Here is a 19,069-nt window from a genome sequence, read left to right on the forward strand (position 1 = left end):
ACCAGGCATTCATTGCAAAGAGTGCAAAAAGCGCAGCTGAACCTAAGGTAGAAGGATCAACGAGCCTCTTCAGTCGTGGCTCCAACCCACTGTTCGGCGCCGAGAAGACAAATGGTGCCACCTCCAACGGTACTAAATCCATCTTTGATCAGCCGAAGACGCAACCTTCGACAGAGCAGACTTCCAGCAGTGAAAAGCCACAAGTAGCAATTGATAGCAACAAGGAAAAGGCGGGATCAGTTCTACCAAATAAGCCTCTTGCACCGTCAACAGCCACCCCATCGATTTTTGGTACGCCAGCGGCCTCTGCTCCAGCTACATCCTCTGCAACATTATTCGGAGCCAAACCACAAGAGGAGCGTGCTAAGCCGGCGGTTTCTTCAAGCTTATTCGGAACCAAAGCACCAGAAGAACCTGCCAAGCCAGCAGCCTCTCCAAGTTTGTTTGGGGCAAAGCCTTCAGCAGAACCTTCCCAGTCTGCCTCGGGCAATCTTGGCAACAGTTCGACAACGGCGAACAACTCGATATTCAGCTTTGGGTCTCAACCAAACACACAATCCACATCAATGACATTTGGCGCCGGTTCTACGGCCAGCCCGGCTGTCTCGTTCGGCGCTTCAAGCTCCCAGCCGAACTCAAAACAGGTTGGATTCCAGTTTGGAAGTCCGGCGCCCAGTGCAAGTAGTACCTTCACGTTTGGTCAGAGCTCGCCGGCCTCGGGCTTTACCTTCTCTGCAGGTGGCGAAAAGCAAACAATCAACAACCCCTTTGCGACATCACAATCTAATTCGCAGCCCTCGGCGCCGCTGTTTGGAGGAAACACGACTGCAAGCACGCCATCGGCCAGTTTCACGTTCGGCTTGGGTCAACAGTCGTCATCGACGCCCCAAGCGACAGCGCCGTCTTCCCAGGGCGGTGGCATATTTGGAAACCTGGCCAAGCCGAACGGGTCCGCGAGCTTCACTTTTGGGCAGTCCACGGGTGGCCAGAATAATAGCCAGGGGCCGTTGTTCCCGAAGCCAGCAGGACTGATGAACGCGTCCAGCCACCTACAACCCAGCGGTGATGGATCTACACGTGCCAGTAAGCCGATTCTCAGGCCATTTCTGCGTCGCGGGCCAAAGCACCGAAAAAACTAATCAGCGTGCAGATTCGCCGTTTCCGGCACCGTCCAGCATGGGGACGACACCCGTGAACGGGACACCCGAGCCTCAGGCGCAGCAGGAGGACGGGGAAGAGGCGCCCCATGAACAGATCTCACTCACCGAGGGTGGGCCGGGCGAGGAGGACGAGGCGATTGTCCACGAGGTGCGGGCCAAGGCCATCAAATACGTGCCGGTGCCAAAGGGGGACGAGGACGAGGAGAAGAAGTCGCCGTGGTCGACGCAGGGCGTGGGGCCTCTCCGGGTGCTCAAGAACAAGTCGACGGGGGCCGTGCGCATGCTGCTCCGCGCCGAGCCCCGAGGCCACATCGCGCTGAACAAGGCGGTGCTCCCCGACATGGACTACAAGCCCAAGGCCAAGACGGTCAACTTTGCGACTGCCAACGACAGTGGCTCGGGCCTCGAGACGTGGGTCTTGCAAGTAAAGACGGCGGATCTCGCAGTTCAGCTGGCAGATGTGTTGGAGGCTAACAAAGCTGCCAACAAGAAGTGATAGACTCGCATATTTTTGTCCAGGGAATTGTGGATGAGTGAGTGAGGGGATTAAAAGTCAGTGCACTGAGTGAGTGGATGTTTATATGGGGAGATGATTTTTTTTTTCTCCCGCGTATTCTGTATTTGTACAAGGACAGGGCATTCATCCCAATTCATTCTGTCGAGCGGGGGGGGCTCCTACTACTACTACTACTACTACTACTACTACTATTACTACTACCTGAGCATAAAGACAGGAATGATTTTCGGCAGGGGCGTTTTGTTGTTTTTGCATTGAAAACTGGGGTGGGTGTTGGTAGGATCTGTCTACTCTCATCATTGATGGGAATTTTGCGTTGTTTATTCATTATAGCCTGTCTGCCATGGGCACGATGTTGTTCGTGGAAACAATAATATGCGTACGACGCTTTGCCCATTGGAACATAACACAGTATTTGAAGCTTTGTGAGAAGTCATAACTACTACTGTACGATGGAGATTGATTAATTGGTTGGGCAGACGATGCATGATTGGGCACGCGCAGCTTCATGAGCTGGTCCCTGTTACTGCCTGGATCTGGTTACTGGATTTACTGCCTACTCTACTTGTGACTCCCCTTCCTGTCTTAGGCGCCTTAGGTAGATGCAGCCTGCTGTTACTATTACCTGCTGTGGCGGGCTGAATTTCAAAGGTTGTTACCCACCTTTGAAATCTTGTCTAAAAATTTTCCATCGTCGATTTTGATTAGGTAGGCAGGTAGTGCCTGCCAGTTAAAAGTAACCTTAACTAAGTAGGTAGGGTACGTACATGAGGTAGGCACTAATGGTTGCCCCTCCCCCTCTCCCGTCGCGTAGTGGGTGGGCTGAGAAGAGAAAAAAAAAAATAGGTATTCTAATCTTCATGATATTAATGGTGCTGTCCAGACGCTGTCTTCTTCCTACACTACTACTCCCCCCCATCTCATCGTCAATCACTAGACAGCTTGCTGTGTGTCGTCGTCGTCGGTATACTACGCGCTACAACGCCCCGTTGACCATCAATATGTCGTCTGAGATTACGCACGAGACCATCAAGGGTATGTCATGTCATGTCATTGTTGTTGTGTTGTGTTGTGTCGTGTGTTTTTTTTTTCTTGCTTGCTATCGTTATCGTTTTCGTTCGATTTGCCCCTCATTGAACTGGCTGGCTGGCGGGGGACTCTTTTTACCCCACGTCATATTGAGGCCAGGGCAGTCATGTACCATCCCATCCCATCACATGCCACCTTGGTGGTTTATCTTTATTTGTGAAGACGGTTGTCCGTTCAATTGCTATCATGGATTCGAGGTTATGGATATGCACCTCGTCTTTCTGCTCTTATATCTCTGCATATTTCCCATCTTGTGAATTGTTGAAGGATCCCCATTCCATATTGTTGCTGGATACCATCTGCCTGTTTTTCGTCACTAGCTATCTCCTACTTACCTCTGCTGCTATCGAAGACGAGTGATAGCATCATAGTTACTTGCTTCCAAGCTTGAATATACTAACATTGAAATTTGAATAGATGGCTGGTTCAGGGAAATCTCCCATATGTGGCCTGGTGAGTTGACACGATAGGCAACCCATCCCCCCATCATGAATCGAAGGGGCATATGACTGCTGGGATCCAACACCCTCCTCCTCCTCCATAGTTCTTAATTATCATGGGAAGAGAGGGAGTCGTCTGATGAAAAGGAATTGTTAGGCCAGGCCATGACCCTCAAGGTCGAAAAGGTCCTGCATCACGAGAAGAGCAAGTACCAAGACGTCTTGATCTTCAAGTCCACCGACTACGGCACCGTCCTGGTCCTAGACAACGTCATCCAGTGCACCGAGCGTGACGAGTTCTCCTATCAGGAGATGATCACTCATCTCGCCATGAACTCCCACCCCGACCCCAAGAAGGTCCTCGTCATCGGTGGTGGTGATGGTGGTGTGCTCCGTGAGGTTGTCAAGCATGAGTGCGTTGAGGAGGCTATTCTTTGCGATATCGACGAGGTGAGTTCTGTTCTTCTAAGACTTCCTTCCTATCGTTCCTCCTCGATTCAATCGTCACTCATCGCATCGTGTATATGATGAGTAAGGACTATGATTATGAAATTATCATAACAAAAGGGAACTCACTCACTCACTTTCTTTCATTAATAAATTAGGCCGTCATTCGTCTCTCCAAGGAATACCTCCCCGGCATGTCCGAAGGCTTCAACCACCCCAAGGTGAAAGTCCACGTCGGCGACGGCTTCAAGTTCCTCGACGAGTACAAGAACGCCTTCGACGTCATCATCACCGACTCGTCGGACCCGGACGGACCCGCCGAGTCCCTCTTCCAAAAGTCGTACTTCCAGCTCCTGCACGACGCCCTGCGTCCTGGTGGCGTCATCACTACACAAGGTTGTAAGTTTCCCTTTATAAAAAAAAGAAAAAAAAGTTGTTTCACAAGAGGTGTGAAAGGGGGGAAGATGGTAAAAATACAGAAAAGTTGTTATTTAGTGGTGTCTCGACAGCTGAAACTAGAAAACAGGTCCTCCCTTTCCGCCTCTATACATACCACCTTTTTCCGTCCTCCTTATTTTTACCCTTTTTTTTCTGCCTCTATTTTTTTTGAATCCTGGCTAGTCCGCCCGACGAAGGAGGAAAACTACGGTCTTGCCCTTTTGAAAAAAACCTCCCCCACCCCCTTTTTCCTTCTTTTACCCCCCTCCCTTTTCTTCTATACATGCCCAACTCCATCACTCTTTCTCTTCTTATTTATGCGATACGATATTAATCGTATTGTCCCCGTCCTTCGCAGCGATATAACCGCCCCCCACGTTATTTTCCAACCAGAAAATAGAAATTTCAACTAACGTATTCTCCTTTCACAGCCGAGAACCAATGGCTCCACCTCCCTCTCATCACGAAGCTCAAGAAAGACTGCGGTGAAGTCTTCGCCGTCGCGGAGTACGCGTACACGACCATCCCGACGTATCCCTCGGGCCAAATCGGATTCATGGTGTGCTGCAAGGAAGCCGGGCGGAACGTGCGCGAGCCGCTGCGCTCGTGGAGCAAAGAGGAGGAGGACAAACTCTGTCGATACTATAATGCGGATATCCACAGGGCAAGCTTCGTCTTGCCTACGTTTGCGAAGAAGGCGCTGCAATAAATGGCATGGGAATGGGGGCATTTATTAGGAGAAAAGAGGATGGGATTATGAATGAATTAAGAAAGAAAGGGAAAAATAAATAATTAGAGCTTTTCTTTTGAGCCAAGATTTTGATAGGAGAATTGGAACGTATGCTTTACTTACTGGTAGTTGACTTAGTCTGGTTAAGGTGACTGATTATGTGCATGCATGCGTATTGTAGGTAGGTATTGATTGGTATATACTAGAAGAAACAACGATATACTGGAAGGGAGGGGATGAAATACAACTAGCTCTCCTTCATAGAGTCTTATATTACACCACTATTCGCTTTTTTTGCCTTTCCGCCCCTTCTACCTCATCTCATCATCTCCCTTTTCTCCTTCTCCTTCGTCTCCATTATCATCATCATCATCACCTTTCTCCCCCTCTTTTTTTTTTTTTTTTTTTTTTTCATCGGTCGTTTTGTACTTCTTCGTTGTCGTCGTATGTCTCGTTAGATCCACCGTGTCGTGCCGTGCCCTATCCAATAATCAAAGAGTTAACCAAGCAACTGGGTCTTGATTATATTTCCTCCTCCTTGATCCCTCTGACTATTCTGTTCTGTTTCCTTTTTTGGGGATCACACCAGGTGGTGATATGTTGTTTTGGGTGGGTAGGTGGGTAGGTAGGTAGATATGTTATGCACGGATCGATGTGTGCCAATCCATGTTCAAGCAACCTTGCCTGCATAATACTGTACTGTACTGTGCGCTAGGCATCGTCTTGCTCCGTCTCACATGTCGTGTATACCATGTCGTGCGACCATAAGTGTTGTACTCATTTATCTCCCTATTAGTCTTCGGCGGTGATGTGAATTGCTGCTTAGAATATGTTCGTGCCCGTTGTAAGGCGGCCCTGCCCGTTCTGATCCTAATAAAATTTCATTCTCGGAAAACGTGGGCTGCGTCAAAGCCTTGGTTCATCGACTCGGCTTGTATCGATACTTCGATTTTGACTAGACGTCTCGAGCACGGAAGTTAGAGCGGGAGATGAATCATAGGAGTAGGCGCTGTATTTCCTCGGAGAGAAAAGGCTGGCAAGATAAGATAGGCGTGCCGAATTTAGATAAGTCTGAGATCAATACTGTCTCTGGACATAGGTGGCCATCGCCTCACTCTTCCCCTCGTGTTCAGTACTTATAGGTCACGATTGTCGCTGACATGCGGCCTCTGGACTATGTTTGCGTGAGTTTAGTAGTGAAGAATACCCCTCAATCCATGCGCATAGCCTCCTTAGATGATGGAAGCGGGACAGTTTGGCTACAGACATGTCCATTGCAAATGGCGAGCCGTACAGCCTTCCTTAAGACACGGCAATCAGTTCACCGGACGACTCTACTGGGAATTCCCAGTTCCATATTCCGATAGAGATAGTTGGACTTGAAAGGCGGCATTGTGGATTGAAGGGACTAAAGTCCTGAACATTTCTCTAAGATTGCTGAGAATATTCATACCCCAACCCCAGTGCCGGTGGGTAGATGGTTGTGTTTTTCAGATAATGCTTTCGGTTGACTATGGAGAAAAGAAGTTAGTAAACACACCTCGAAATATAGGCCAAATGAATGGGCGGATTCTTGTTCTTTCCTGTATCCCTAGCCGGATGGAACTAGTAATGGCATAAAATCCGGGAACTACTTACTCCCTGTCCTATATTCGAGCTGCCTCATCATTTTCTCTATAGGTCTTGCAGTTAGCGCAATCTATCACGTAGAATATCAACAAGTTGATCAAATCAATCATTTAGACGTACCTGCAAATCCCCATCGAAAACTGAACAACCAAAGACTTTCAAACTTCTCGGTAATAGCCTTTTGACAAGCATCGTGCTCCTCTGGAAAGATACGGGAGATGCATGTATAAGCGAGGATTACCCTATAGCAGGATGCGCCAGCAGGTGCGCATAGAACAGCTGGCGATCGCGAAGGAGAGTCAAAGTCTGTGTTGATCTTGCACGATATCTCGGTAGACATTTTGCAGGCGAATCGGAGTGCCGTAAGCGCGAACGTCAGCTCCGGGTCTGACTCGATGGCTGCGGGGTTACTTCGCTCTAGAAGAGCGAGAAACGGGGTATATAGAACGAAAAGGGCGCTGCAGTGACACATTAGTAAGAATGGACGATTCGTCGCGCATAATGATGTATGTATCCCAGCCAGGTCAACCAGATAAGGTGTCATAGGAAAGACTTGTAGGTAATGTTAGACGTACCCTATAAGCATAGCAAAACAGTCGAGCTTCGTCTCCCAGTCGAGGCTTTGCTCTAGAAGACTCTTTGTCGCAATCCTAATCTCATTATCAAGCTCAGTGAATGCGCTCACGAGAGGTTTCTCGGTCGGCCGCTTCCGCCTCTCCTTATCGATATATAGGGCTCTATGAAATATGCTAGCCGCCTTGGCTGATAATTGGAAGGAGCCCAGTTTCTGTGATCCGACTGCTACCTCGGTGGTTAATAGGCGAGAACTTGGGAGTGTCGGCCTGGGCGTTAGTGATGACGGGAGAAGAGGTGTCGCCATGGTTTGTGATTCAGGAAGTAAAGTCGTCCGACTTGGACTCTCGAAGACAAACGGTAGGTGTCTCATAGCATCGTCCTGAAGAATGAATCTGGCCATAATTAGCAAATGCATATTAGATTAGCATTGAGTAGACCCAGTTCAGGATTTAGATTGATGCTCTAATGTTAAGCATAGCCAAACTTCAACGGATTTATTCATCAACATAAGCATAAACTTACTGTTCAAGAATGAACAACCCCCACCACAGACAATTCCGTTGCTCCTCTTCTAGAGTCAGTGGCACATCATCAATCCCGCTATCTCCCTTCTGTGTGGCGGAGATTCCTAGAACTCGGGCCACCGGCGCAACCTGACTCAGCGTCTGATATGCCGTCTCTATCTCGCCGTGGCCATATTCGTACAAGGCCATCAATGCGCCACATTGGACAAGCTCAACCGTCGGATGGGGGCCATCGGCGCAAACCATGAGCAGCAAAGCAAGTATGCGCTTGACTGTTCGATATGTCTCATCAAACATGTGCTGCTCGCCAGCATCGGTGAGACGCATGCGAATAGTGAGGTTCATGAGAACAACGAGAAGAGCGAACTCCTTGGAGGCTAATTCCGGACTTCCAGTATGATCCGACTGACTTTTCGGTCCCGCGACTTGATGGTCCACCGTACCATGCGAGAACGGCGAAGATTCCATATCTGGAGGAGAGCGAGAGTCGCCCGACCCCAGCATGCTTGGTAATTGCCTATAGAACAGAGTCGGATGGACAACTCCATACCAGGGGTGGATGAAATTGAAATATAGTGATACAGAATGACGGTAGTCATGCTGTGATCCTCCTGCAGGCGTGTCTAACGATACCAGAGATAAAATCTGGGCAGCAGAAATACCTTCAAGGGGTTCAGCACCACGGAAGAGAATGTCACTCGCAAGGGAGTGAGATTGCTGTAGGAAGACGACCTGTGCACCACCATTGGGGTTTACATTATTGAAATTTGGATCCTGGATGTAATGGCACTTTGCATTCAACCTATGGGTGGGAATTAGCACAGACGGATGGTATAAGATCAAGCATCTTGCGGGCGAGGCGACCGATTGGAATAGCAATACGGGCCATCGTCGTTTATAGATGATGAAAGACAGGGAAAGAAGTAAGTGGGGGACTCGACGAAAAAAGGCGGATGACATAGCATATGATTCTGATCGCGCGAGGGATATCGCGGATGGCGGAGAGTGATAATCAACAGAACCAGCTTACCTCCTACACCTGTCACAAGATGGTAATTTCTTGTCACATTTCCTCTTGGACGCCCTGCACTTCTCACAAGCCCGTGGGGCCTGGATCTCCTGGTTGTAGTGTGCATCAGTCATTGTGGCATCACTACTGCTGATCGAGCCACCCGACCGACCATTTTGAAGCGGTCGTGGCACAGGCGAACGACTAGGTGAAGACACGGACACGGTGGTCGACTCAGATACGGGCGAATAGCCCATCATGATGTCTCCTGTCTGCATTTTGCTTGCGCAGGAACAGACAGAAGGTGGCTTAGGCTGAAGCCAAGCCCGAGACGACGACGGCAAGTATAGGAGGGAGTTTTATTTTAGGGGATTAAGTAAGGAATGGGAAAGACTAGCGGCAAAGGCTAGGACTTCGGGGGAACGGTTCTGTGGAGAGGATCCAGCGGTATGTTTCCGATAGGTGAGATGTGTTTGAACGGCGACGATTGAGATTATTAAATGTAAACAAGGTCTGAAGGTCAAGGCAGGCCTGACACTGACAGCCTTGCTTACAGCTTAGCTATACGACACAGCACAGCACAGCACCAGCACCAGCACAGTCTAGACGGTGTGCCACCAATGCCAATAAAGAGATGGTGAGCTGCAGGACTGGTTTGGCGCAGATTGACCCACCGCTGGAGTTAAGCAAGCTGATGACAAAGTGGTCTGTCTCAATATAGCAAGTCAAAAGCTTTGCCCAGGAGAGCGTCTGACAGGCAGGGCACGAACAAATGAACAAATGTCTACGTCGATTTGCGATGGCGAATAGTGTTGGACAAGATTGATTTTCCAAGCTGGCTAGATGCCGTGGTGGCGACACTGACGAGGCGGGTAAAAGAAGAGAAGAGGAGACATTTGATGTCCCCCGTCGACCCTCCCCCCGGATTATCTCTGTAAGGGAGGAGTAGGTACCGGTATGTGGTACTTCGCGACAAACTGGGTCTTCTTGGGTCTCTCCCACTCGGGAGCTATGTAAGCCGGGCGGGTGGGCAGTAAGAGAGAGAGAGAGTGTGTGTGAGTGAGTGGTACCCGTACCTGGGACAACCGGGCAAAAAGATGGATCAAACAAACTGTTGAAAGCCAAGTCGTGAAGGGTATGACAAATTGAATTTCTAGACACGGAGGGCGCAGGAACTGGTTGATCCTAGACTGGCAGCTCCAGATGGATTGATGATGATGATGATGATGATGATGATGGAGAGAAACGTCATTTAGCATGCGAATTGTGCATTTGTCGCGGAACGGTAGAACTCGGGCGAAGGTAGAATAGAAGAAGCTTTGATGTAAGTCTCTGTCGGGTGGCCATACTACTACTTTGTACTTTGTATGCAACAGCTGATGACGATGAGGGAGGGGGTCTTCAGTGACTCTTTACAGTAGAGCTACACTAGGTACCTAGGTAGGTAGGTACTGTATGAGCTCCAGGTAGCTAAGCTCTGCCAGACTTGCATGGGTCCAGGATAATTCATGCGATACTACCTACTATGTAGATACTGGAAAATAGGTAGGTAGGTGCCCAGTTAACATGAATAATAAGAACGAGGAGGACCCCGGCTTGGCTGGTGAGTGGATGTCGGTTGGGATCGGTAGCCAACGAGGCATAATACCCTTTATCCCACCCACCCAATGAAAGACGTACTTTTGATTCGAGAATCGCGTCGCCAAGTGAATCAATGTGACTTATGTGACTTATAAATCATATGGATATTTTGTGATGTGATTGGACTTTGTGCCGAGCACCACCTGGTGTAGGTACTCTGTACTGTACTGTATTTTGCTCTCGTTCTGGGCCGACTCACCTGGTCTAGCAAGTCGGAGATGCATGGAAGCAATAGTGATGGCATCCTGATGGGCAGAATTGGGAAACGAAAAAAAAGATGCCAAAAGTGGGGAGATACAATGAATGACAACCTTGAAGCAAGACAAGGGGTTGTTCTACGCTACGGTATCTTGTCTCTCGACCCAGACAAACTGATGTGAATCATTCTGCCCACCTACCTACTGTACTTCTACTGGTACAACAGCATATACATACATATACCATAGGATAGAGTATGTACTGTAGGTAGGTTAGGTATTTTCAGGGTTTACAGATATTCAACGGTCGCGTGTTTTCTCTCTCGAGGTTTCAAGATGAGATACTTAGATGCGTGTACACTACTTTAGATAATCGACCAATCTACACACACTTCCACAGAGCCCACCATACGATACCACCTACACCATCATACCATATTTTCCATTACGCAGAGCTACTTATGAGTCAGTCACTAGGTTAGGTAGGTAGGTATACCTACTGTAATATACGTACGTATATCCATCGAATTCTCCCATCCAGCATCATCGTGACTAAATCTCGCCAAGTAAGTAGGTACTGCGCGCTCTTCGTTTAGAAATCTCCTAGCGTCAATCAATACCTCCAGTAACGTCCCAAGGAAGGAAAGAAGAGGCTCACTCGGGGTTTTCTGCCACCTACCTCTGTGCTACCTATCCACTTACTTACTTACTTCCAGGACAAGGATACCTACATCAGACCATGAGATGGATTTGAACTCGGGGATCGCGTGGGGATCCCTTACCTACTGCGTACTGTAGAATATGGAAGTACACGTGAGTGCGCATCCTTAGATTCATACTATGCATGTAAGTAAGGATATATAAGTATACAGCGTGGGCGAATAGAAACTACTCTAATAATAAACACTTCTTCGTGATATGAGGGGGCGAGACTGATCGATCGTCCCACTGGGATTCGATAGGGCAGGTGAAAGCAACATTCACCTACTTACTTACCAAGAACAACTAAAGTTAGTATAGTTAGTCTGATCTACTTATAGCTCTCATTTGAACATTCTAGATACCTAATCTAATCTAGCATACGTACTTGGGTAGTGCAAATAGCCTACCTCCCTGCGCTAACTACCTCTGTACTTAAGTACGATCTCGGGATCCGAAGCCGATGGAAGGAGTGGACGGATGCCCGACAACAGTACACTAGCATATACGTTTCAGAATAAATAATTCGTCCATATTCAGTCCGATTCTGCGATGTCAGCTGAGTTGAGGATTTATGCTGTTCGAAAATGAAGACGCTTGACCATAGAGGAATATCAAGGGTATCTATTCACGGAAACTGGATTGCTTGCTTACTACCTACCCACGAACGAACACCAAATCGAGATCTAAGCTGGCTGTGAATGAGCTAGATTAGTGCAATGCTCGTAGGGTCCAGGCGATACCCTAGATACATACATACATAGAGTACATCCTGCATGTACTTCCTCGGCGCGAACAGTAGACGGTCAAATGAAGAGAAATACAACATTTTAATTATCTTATCGTAGTACTCCCGAAGCAATTCTCATCTCAATCTAAACAACCAGTAACGCCATTCCATTCCATTCCATGCAGTACCGACAAAAGATGTAGGTAGTTACGGCAAAACAAGAAGGGTATCTATCCGATTAAACAAAGATCCCCCCTCTAAGGCATATATACGTATACCCCCACTCGAGCACTCTCCCTTACTCCCATTACCGCAGACACGAACTCAATTCCTCCTTTCCATCATTTTCTTTAGCCGCATGCGTGTGCATATGCGTGCGTGCGTATGTATGTATGCGTGTATGTGCATGTGTGTCAGATAGTCAATTCACCGCGCAGCGGCAACACCCGACTACTCGGGCCGACATAAACCTTATAACTCCCGCGCTGCAGCGCCCACTTCTGCGCTAGAACATCCCAGACGCTCAGGTCGCGACGAGTCAAGCCAAAGCTCACCGTCGCCGAGGTAGACGCGTTGAGGAAAGGCTTCTCGAAGCCGCGCAGCTGTCGCACTGGTGCCCCGGGGATACCGACGTACAGCTGCGCGACCTCGGCGCCGTCGACGGATCCCGTGTTGGTGATTGTGGCGTTTACGGTGGCCACGACGTCCCAGAGATCGACCTGCCCTCCCTCGCGGATAGGTCCCGTGGGGAACGCGTCTGTGTTGGTCTCGCGGTTCATGGTGATACTCAGCTCGGAGAAGTTGAAGGTAGTGTACGAGAGTCCGAAGCCGAACTCGTAGCGTGGCGTGATGTTCTTCGCGTCGAAGTGGCGGTAGTCGATATACACGCCTTCTTCAGAGAAGTTGGATTGCGGGAACTTTTCAAATCTTCCCTCGGGAAGGTCGGGGGATAATAGATGTTCGTAATCTGATTCATTCCTTGCTACCGTGTATGGCAGCTTGCCCGAGGGATTCGTCTCGCCGTAGAGGAGGGATACGAGGGCTCGACCGGATGCCTCTCCTGGTAAGTGAGCGAATATAAGAGCTGTGACGTTCGGATGATCAACCCATTGATCTACCAATCGGATACCGGCGTTGTGGAAAATGACAATTGTGTTATTGCATCTGTCAGCCACGTGGCGGATGAGCCCGTCTGTGAAATCATCGCGGATTCCGGGTCGGTCAAATCCCTCCGAGGCGAAGGCATTCACTATCACAAGACAGGCATCGGATCCACTGACAACATCTGGATCAGGACTGTAGAAATCCCACATGAGAGCGGTGCCATCGTCATATGCTCGTTGGGCCAGAGCATCAAAAGGGGCGATAACCGAGGCAGGAGTCACGGATCCTGATCCTCCGCCGCTGAAAAGTGTCCCATTGGGAGCGATCTGCGTGAAATCAGAATCGACTACGCCAGCGAAGCCAGCAATGACATCCCGTCCCTCATAGGCCGATTCACCTCCAAAAGTCCAGGCCCCAAGACCTAATGCATAATTCCACTGATCAGGGCTTCGAGCCGAGTATCCGAATATTGAGAGCATTTTCGGCTCCTTCAGTGGAAGAGCTCTATTGATGTTCTTGAGAAGGACATGGCCTTCAACAGCACCATCTAGCAAGACTTTTCGTGATGAAATGTTCCGGGCATCGATAATTCGGTGTGGTTTTGTAAGGTCAGATGCGATACCAACGCCAGGCTCTGGGAAATCTTGGTCCTGTTTCATTTGATACCAAGACGCAATAACCCTCGTCGCCATATCGTTCAAACGACTCTCGGGGATTGAGCCGTTTCCGACTGCTTTGACGAGTTCATTGCCCCAGAGGTCTGAGTTTGGCATTACCATGTCCATGCCAGCTAGAGAGGTGGCAACTCCCGCGTGAAGTGCTCCCCAATCGGAGGTAACTGCGCCTTGAAACCCAAGCTCGGTCTTCAAAAGTCCATTCTGCGTTTTGCTGTTGGCGCAGCCATAAGAATTGTTGACTCGGTTGTACGAGCACATGATGTTGCCAGTTCCTGCATGCACGGCGTCTTGGAAGGGCCTATCGTTTGGTCAGTAAGTCTGTAGGGACATTGAGCATTTCATACTTCATATATCTTACCAGAGGTATAGTTCATGCATTGTTTTGTCGTCAATGTTGGATGAGATAGCTTCGACATGACCTTCTGTAGGGCTACGGTATGATTCTTGTTCATTTCCGATGAAATGCTTTGCCAGGTGAATCAGTAAGTTGGTCCAGCATGAGTCCAAGTATGTACACATACCTTTGTGCTAGTAATGACACCTTGAGATTGAATTCCTTCTACCGTTAGTGCGGCGAGTGCACCACAGAGATACGGGTCGACTGAGAAACCCTCCCAATTTCGACCACTACGGACTATGCGGCCAAGAGGTCCTACAACTGGACCAAGGGCAATGTTTGCTCCTTTCACTCGGAATTCTAAGCCCATGCTCTCTGCCCGGCGGCGGGTGAGTGCTTTATTCCAGCTAGCGCCAACGTGAATGCCACTTGGGAAACCGCTGACAAAATCAGTGGCCCGAACACCTTGACCAGCATCTGTAAGACATAGACCCGTAAAGTTCATACGATCAATAGCACCAATGTTTCCAGAGCAGCCGTTTAGTGTACCTGTAGTTCCTGTAGATGAGGTGACGCCAGAAGCCAAGGATGCCTGTGTCGTACGTTAACACGATTCAACCACCACCACTGAACACTGTGGATGAATGCACTGTCATACCTTTTCTTGCATAGTGAGCTGGTCAACAAACTTGACTGCCTTGTCGTATGCATTGGCCCATGCTCCTGTACCTGTTATTGGCGCTATGTATTGATGTCAGTTCAGAATCCCGTATGTAATTCTCCTGTATTCACGGATCGTGAAGTAGTTCATATGAGTATATCATCGGAGAACACACTTACGAGATGGGTAGACAGGGTCGGATTGGCCGTAAAAGAACGTATCATTAGTTATATGATTACCCTCATTGCCCGCTGCACCACCATTGCCAGAACCATGATGCCGATTGCGAAGAGCGAGCAGACCCAAGAGGCCAAATAAAGGTAAAATGGCGAGGAACACGACAAGAGCCTTGCCACGTTTTTTCTGGAGGATAGGAAACCGCTGCTTCATGCCCCGAGCCCGAGGAGGGCTTGAGACGGGCTCAGGAGTCTTTTCTCGTGACATTGCGAAGATTGGCTATGGAAATTCGCATATACCTATTAGGTCTGACTGAATAACGGAGAGATCTGGAAGGGATATCAGCAGCAAGCACTGATGAGAAAGTATCAAAGCAACGGGACTCACCAAGATGAGGACGAATCACGCGTATCCAACCTTAAATATATCGTCCCAAATAGGGAAAACCAGTTCGAAGCCTTGAGTTCATCAAGACAATACGACAACACCGGCCAGCACAACTAACTGCCTACTCCAAGCTGTCGACGGACGATCAAACCCCGCAGTGCAAACCAGACCAGACCCAGATAACTTCCAGTAACAGCGCTGGCTGGCGTTCGGCTAAATGCGATATTCCTTGTCACGCGTTTGGAATGCAGAATGCAGAATGTAGATAGTCCGGTCCTTTCGCTCACTGTCCGAGTTGCCCTAGCTTAGTACCAAGGTGACTCGGGACAAGGCAATTGAAGCCGACTAATCTTGAGAGACGTCAGTAAAATAAAGGCAAACAATAAGTAAGTACCCTCAGCAATGTTCAATATTGACTTAGTGCACCGTACTCTTGGTACCTACCTTATATCAGATATACCCGTCGGCCAGCACAGAAATATAACTAAGGTATCTAAGCATGCCCGTCAAAGCATGCCCATAAAGTAGAATGGGGGAGAAAACAAGCAATTAAACAGAAAGAGATGGTTCTGTTGTTGATGTCTACCATGAACAAATAGCGGTACCCGGCTACCTTACATGCCTACATACTTACATTAGGCACAGAGGGTTGGGATCTTCAGATGGGATCTGATGTACCTGCCTGCTGGCACTTGCATGTGTTTACACATTGCTGTTGCCAGGTCACTCACTCACTCACACACTCACTACCGTACCTGATAGGTAGGCACCTGCTCCGCTAAGCCTAACCCCGCAACTCGCAGCCACTCCCGCTCAGTTCACGCTCATCTCCAAATTCGAACCCCAAAGCCAAGCCAAGCAAAAGCAACATTCATTCAAGTAGAACCCTGGATCCAAGTCGGAATAACCTTCGTAATATATATGGGATTTCACAGAATCTAAACATGTGTACATTGTAGGTACGTAAGTGAGTGATTGGGTTAATCAATCCAAAGGGAAAGAGATCAACAGAGATCAACTTCTCCTAATCACCTGGGCGAGTGGGTGAGTGAGTACCTGCATACAATGTACATACCTATTCGTAAGTAGGTAGTCATGATACATATATCGTCATGAATATACGCAACGAATCGTAAATCCAAGCAAGAATTCCGTCCCGGGGGTTCCAGAGCACAAGCTCCAATATTATCTATTGAGGGCATGGGAGTTCATATATAGTATATATAACATGCGGCCGAGTGACGACGGCTTTGCAATAATAACCTTGCGGCAAGCCCCCGAAAGAGAGCCTACAATGCCTCCCGCCTTTTCCAGCCTCTTTCTCTGAATATCGGCCCCCCCTCCTTTCTTTCTCACTTTCCAAGTTCGCTGCTCAAGCCAAAATCAAAAAGTTTAGTATAGGTATCCACCGTTCATAAGCAAAATCGCCGTGACGTATCGAGATAGTAAAAAGGAGAAAAATATAAAAATCAATCAAAGATCCAAACTCGCCCAAATGCCAGCAATGGTCGTCGGGAAACCCCCTACGCGGCGATGCCTTCGGTGGGCGACGGGATCGACGGATCGACGGGCTCGACGGCAAAAACGCTACTGTGGCGTTGGCGAGCGACTCCGGCGCTCTGGTATATGATACTTCTGCAAACCCCCGCATCCCTCCCTCTCATCCTCCTTCTCCCCCTCTTCCTAATTCCTCCCATCTTCTTTCTTCATCTCAAACATCTCAATACCGTGAATTTTTCGTCCTTCGTTGGGTTCTTCATGATACACATTACAGACATGGGAGTGGCGTGGTGGTAGTGGTGAAAAAGTCCTTCCGTCTCGTCTCTCCGAATGCGCGTATACGGGGGCCCCAGGCGGTGGTGCACCGTCGTCTCCAATCAAGCTCGGGTGCAAAGTATACATTCGGCTAATAAACGTCTGGGTAGACGTGATGGTGACACAATCCTTTAGGTGATACTATATGCTCCAGAAAGTTCAGCCGTAGGTACTCGTACTCGTGGGAACGGTGGTGCTGGGCAAAAAATCGCAAAATCCCGCGAACAAGCAGACGCGACTACGGACAACCCGAACGACGAAGGCACGGGGGCCGCGACAGCGCGTCATCATACCTGGGGCGGGTGCGGATGCGGGATGGAAAATGCAAATGACACTAGGTACTGTCGGGGTGTTTCGAACCAGGTGACTCACAGGATCAACTGTTTCAGGTTCCGTTGTATAATCATGTCCTGTACGGATGTCATGGTAATCTTCAGCAAGTTCGTGTCGGTGGCATTGGTGAAGTGTCCATAGATCTCCTTCTCGGGGTTCCGGTTCAAGGCCTTGAATTTGTCCATGAAGTACTTGCTCGCCTGCTTGTGGTCATCGGGAGGGCCGCGGTAATCGGTGAAGCCATAGGACGTGATGGGGCTTGATGTCAATTTCTCTCTAAAGAGATCCATCTTGTTTAGGAAGAGAATAAGCGCCGACTTGGCGAACCAGTGCGAGTTCGCAATCGATTCCCACAACATCAGAGCTTCGTTCATTTGGTTCTGTGTGCCAAGCGTCAATGGTCTGGATTGAACTTGGACCAGATACGGAAGAACAGGTAGAGCGATAGATGTTCTAACTTACACCATCCTTGTCTTCGACAAGACATTGATCGTAGCCACTGATAGCAACCAAAAACAGCAAGCAGTTGACGTTCTCGAAGCAATGAATCCACTTCTTTCGCTCAGATCTTTGTCCACCAACGTCGAACATCCGGTATGTCAATTGTCCTAGATCGAAAACAGTCTCGGTGATGCCAGTTGTTCTTAAACGAGTTCGCAAGAGGTCTTGATCGGTCGGTATATAGTTCTTATCCCACAGACGATCTACATCGTCACAGAAACTTTGGGGTACGTCAGCAACAAAACCGGCGCCTAATAAAGGATTAAGCGATGGAGTACGTACTATGCAATATTGTCGTGAAGAGCATATTCGTTGCCCTTAAGGATGGCCTTTTGAACGCCAGCATCAGCCCAAAGGGATCTGATGGGCTCGAGGTAATCTTGTGGTAAGGGATCCTCGGGCCCTATCTCTACATCGACAAGAACTAGCACTTTGTTTTTCTATTGATTGTGACAGACTAGTCAGCTGTGTGTGCCGATGACGGGAATAACGACGACGGAAATAACGACAACGACAAGGCTTCTTCTGAAGAATAGCACTAGATGACTACTATCAAAGACATGGCATGGCATGCCACCATGACTGCTCGGGTTAAGGACTCACCTCGTTTTCCTTTCGTTCAAATTCAATTGCATAATCTTCCATAGCATCGAAGATGAGCCGCAACGATTGGATGACATTAATTAGCACAACCGGCTTCCATTCTAGTTTCTCCGTTTTACTGAAACCTTGGGCGTATATCAATTTCATCTGTTTGAGAACGGTAGACTTGCCCGATTCTCCGGCACCTGAGCGAAAGGATACGTGGTTAGATGATGCGGCTTGTACGACGTGGGACAATGAGGGTCGAGAGGTTCTTGTTCGGGAACCACGGGGAAAGATACACAAAATACACACCGAGGAGAAGGAGTTTAACTTCTTTTGCCATGCGCTTCTCATCTTGTTTGATGACCTTGTCGAGCTCGCGCGAGCGAGCATCGCCGGCCTCGTCCGTCTTCCTGCTGCCAAAACACATTTTCTGGGTACAGCCCGATCGGCTCGCGGGTTGGCGCGCGGGCAGGCTCGTGGAATTAACTTTAGGGGTTTAGCGGAAGAGGGCTTCGTCCGATCGTCTGTCTGTGTGGAGCGGGGAGAAGGTTTTTGAGTTGAGATGGCTTTGGTTCGGCCGAATTTAATTGTCTACAGTGGTGAAGTGGTGGTGGTAGTTCTCGAAGGCGCTTTCCTTTGTGGCTATGAAGAGAATGGGCGCCG

At 48.8% G+C, this 19,069-nt stretch overlaps 4 protein-coding genes across 4 annotated transcripts; 1 reads left to right on the top strand and 3 right to left on the bottom strand.

The window, feature by feature from the left end:
• Positions 1–2,689: 2,689 nt before the first annotated feature.
• F5B22DRAFT_587194 (spermine synthase) lies at positions 2,690–5,117 on the top strand. Its single transcript, XM_047973588.1, has 4 exons — positions 2,690–3,219; positions 3,364–3,656; positions 3,812–4,049; positions 4,523–5,117. The coding sequence occupies exons 1-4, from the start codon at positions 3,210–3,212 to the stop codon at positions 4,798–4,800; spliced, it is 819 nt and encodes a 272-aa protein (XP_047836060.1). The 5' UTR covers positions 2,690–3,209; the 3' UTR covers positions 4,801–5,117.
• A 456-nt stretch (positions 5,118–5,573) lies between these two features.
• F5B22DRAFT_655813 (uncharacterized protein) lies at positions 5,574–8,837 on the bottom strand (the record flags this gene model as incomplete). The annotated part of the gene is made up of 6 exons (XM_047979913.1): positions 5,574–6,332; positions 6,460–6,495; positions 6,571–6,908; positions 7,026–7,418; positions 7,549–8,352; positions 8,581–8,837. The coding sequence occupies 6 exons, from the start codon at positions 8,835–8,837 to the stop codon at positions 6,250–6,252; spliced, it is 1,911 nt and encodes a 636-aa protein (XP_047836061.1). The 3' UTR covers positions 5,574–6,249.
• Positions 8,838–12,239: 3,402 nt separating this feature from the next.
• On the bottom strand, positions 12,240–15,049 carry F5B22DRAFT_641840 (beta-glucosidase M; the record flags this gene model as incomplete). Its single annotated transcript, XM_047978042.1, has 5 exons — positions 12,240–13,905; positions 13,966–14,072; positions 14,129–14,536; positions 14,603–14,685; positions 14,785–15,049. The coding sequence occupies 5 exons, from the start codon at positions 15,047–15,049 to the stop codon at positions 12,240–12,242; spliced, it is 2,529 nt and encodes an 842-aa protein (XP_047836062.1).
• Positions 15,050–17,352: 2,303 nt separating this feature from the next.
• Positions 17,353–18,833, bottom strand: F5B22DRAFT_633127 (G protein alpha subunit; the record flags this gene model as incomplete). Its single annotated transcript, XM_047976796.1, has 5 exons — positions 17,353–17,697; positions 17,780–18,038; positions 18,101–18,258; positions 18,422–18,606; positions 18,716–18,833. 5 exons carry the CDS (start codon positions 18,831–18,833, stop codon positions 17,353–17,355), a joined length of 1,065 nt encoding a protein of 354 aa, XP_047836063.1.
• Positions 18,834–19,069: the final 236 nt, after the last annotated feature.

This window comes from Xylaria bambusicola (genome assembly GCF_022495145.1).
Source record: "Xylaria bambusicola strain CBS 139988 unplaced genomic scaffold F5B22scaffold_2, whole genome shotgun sequence".
NCBI classification, from domain to species: domain Eukaryota; kingdom Fungi; phylum Ascomycota; class Sordariomycetes; order Xylariales; family Xylariaceae; genus Xylaria; species Xylaria bambusicola.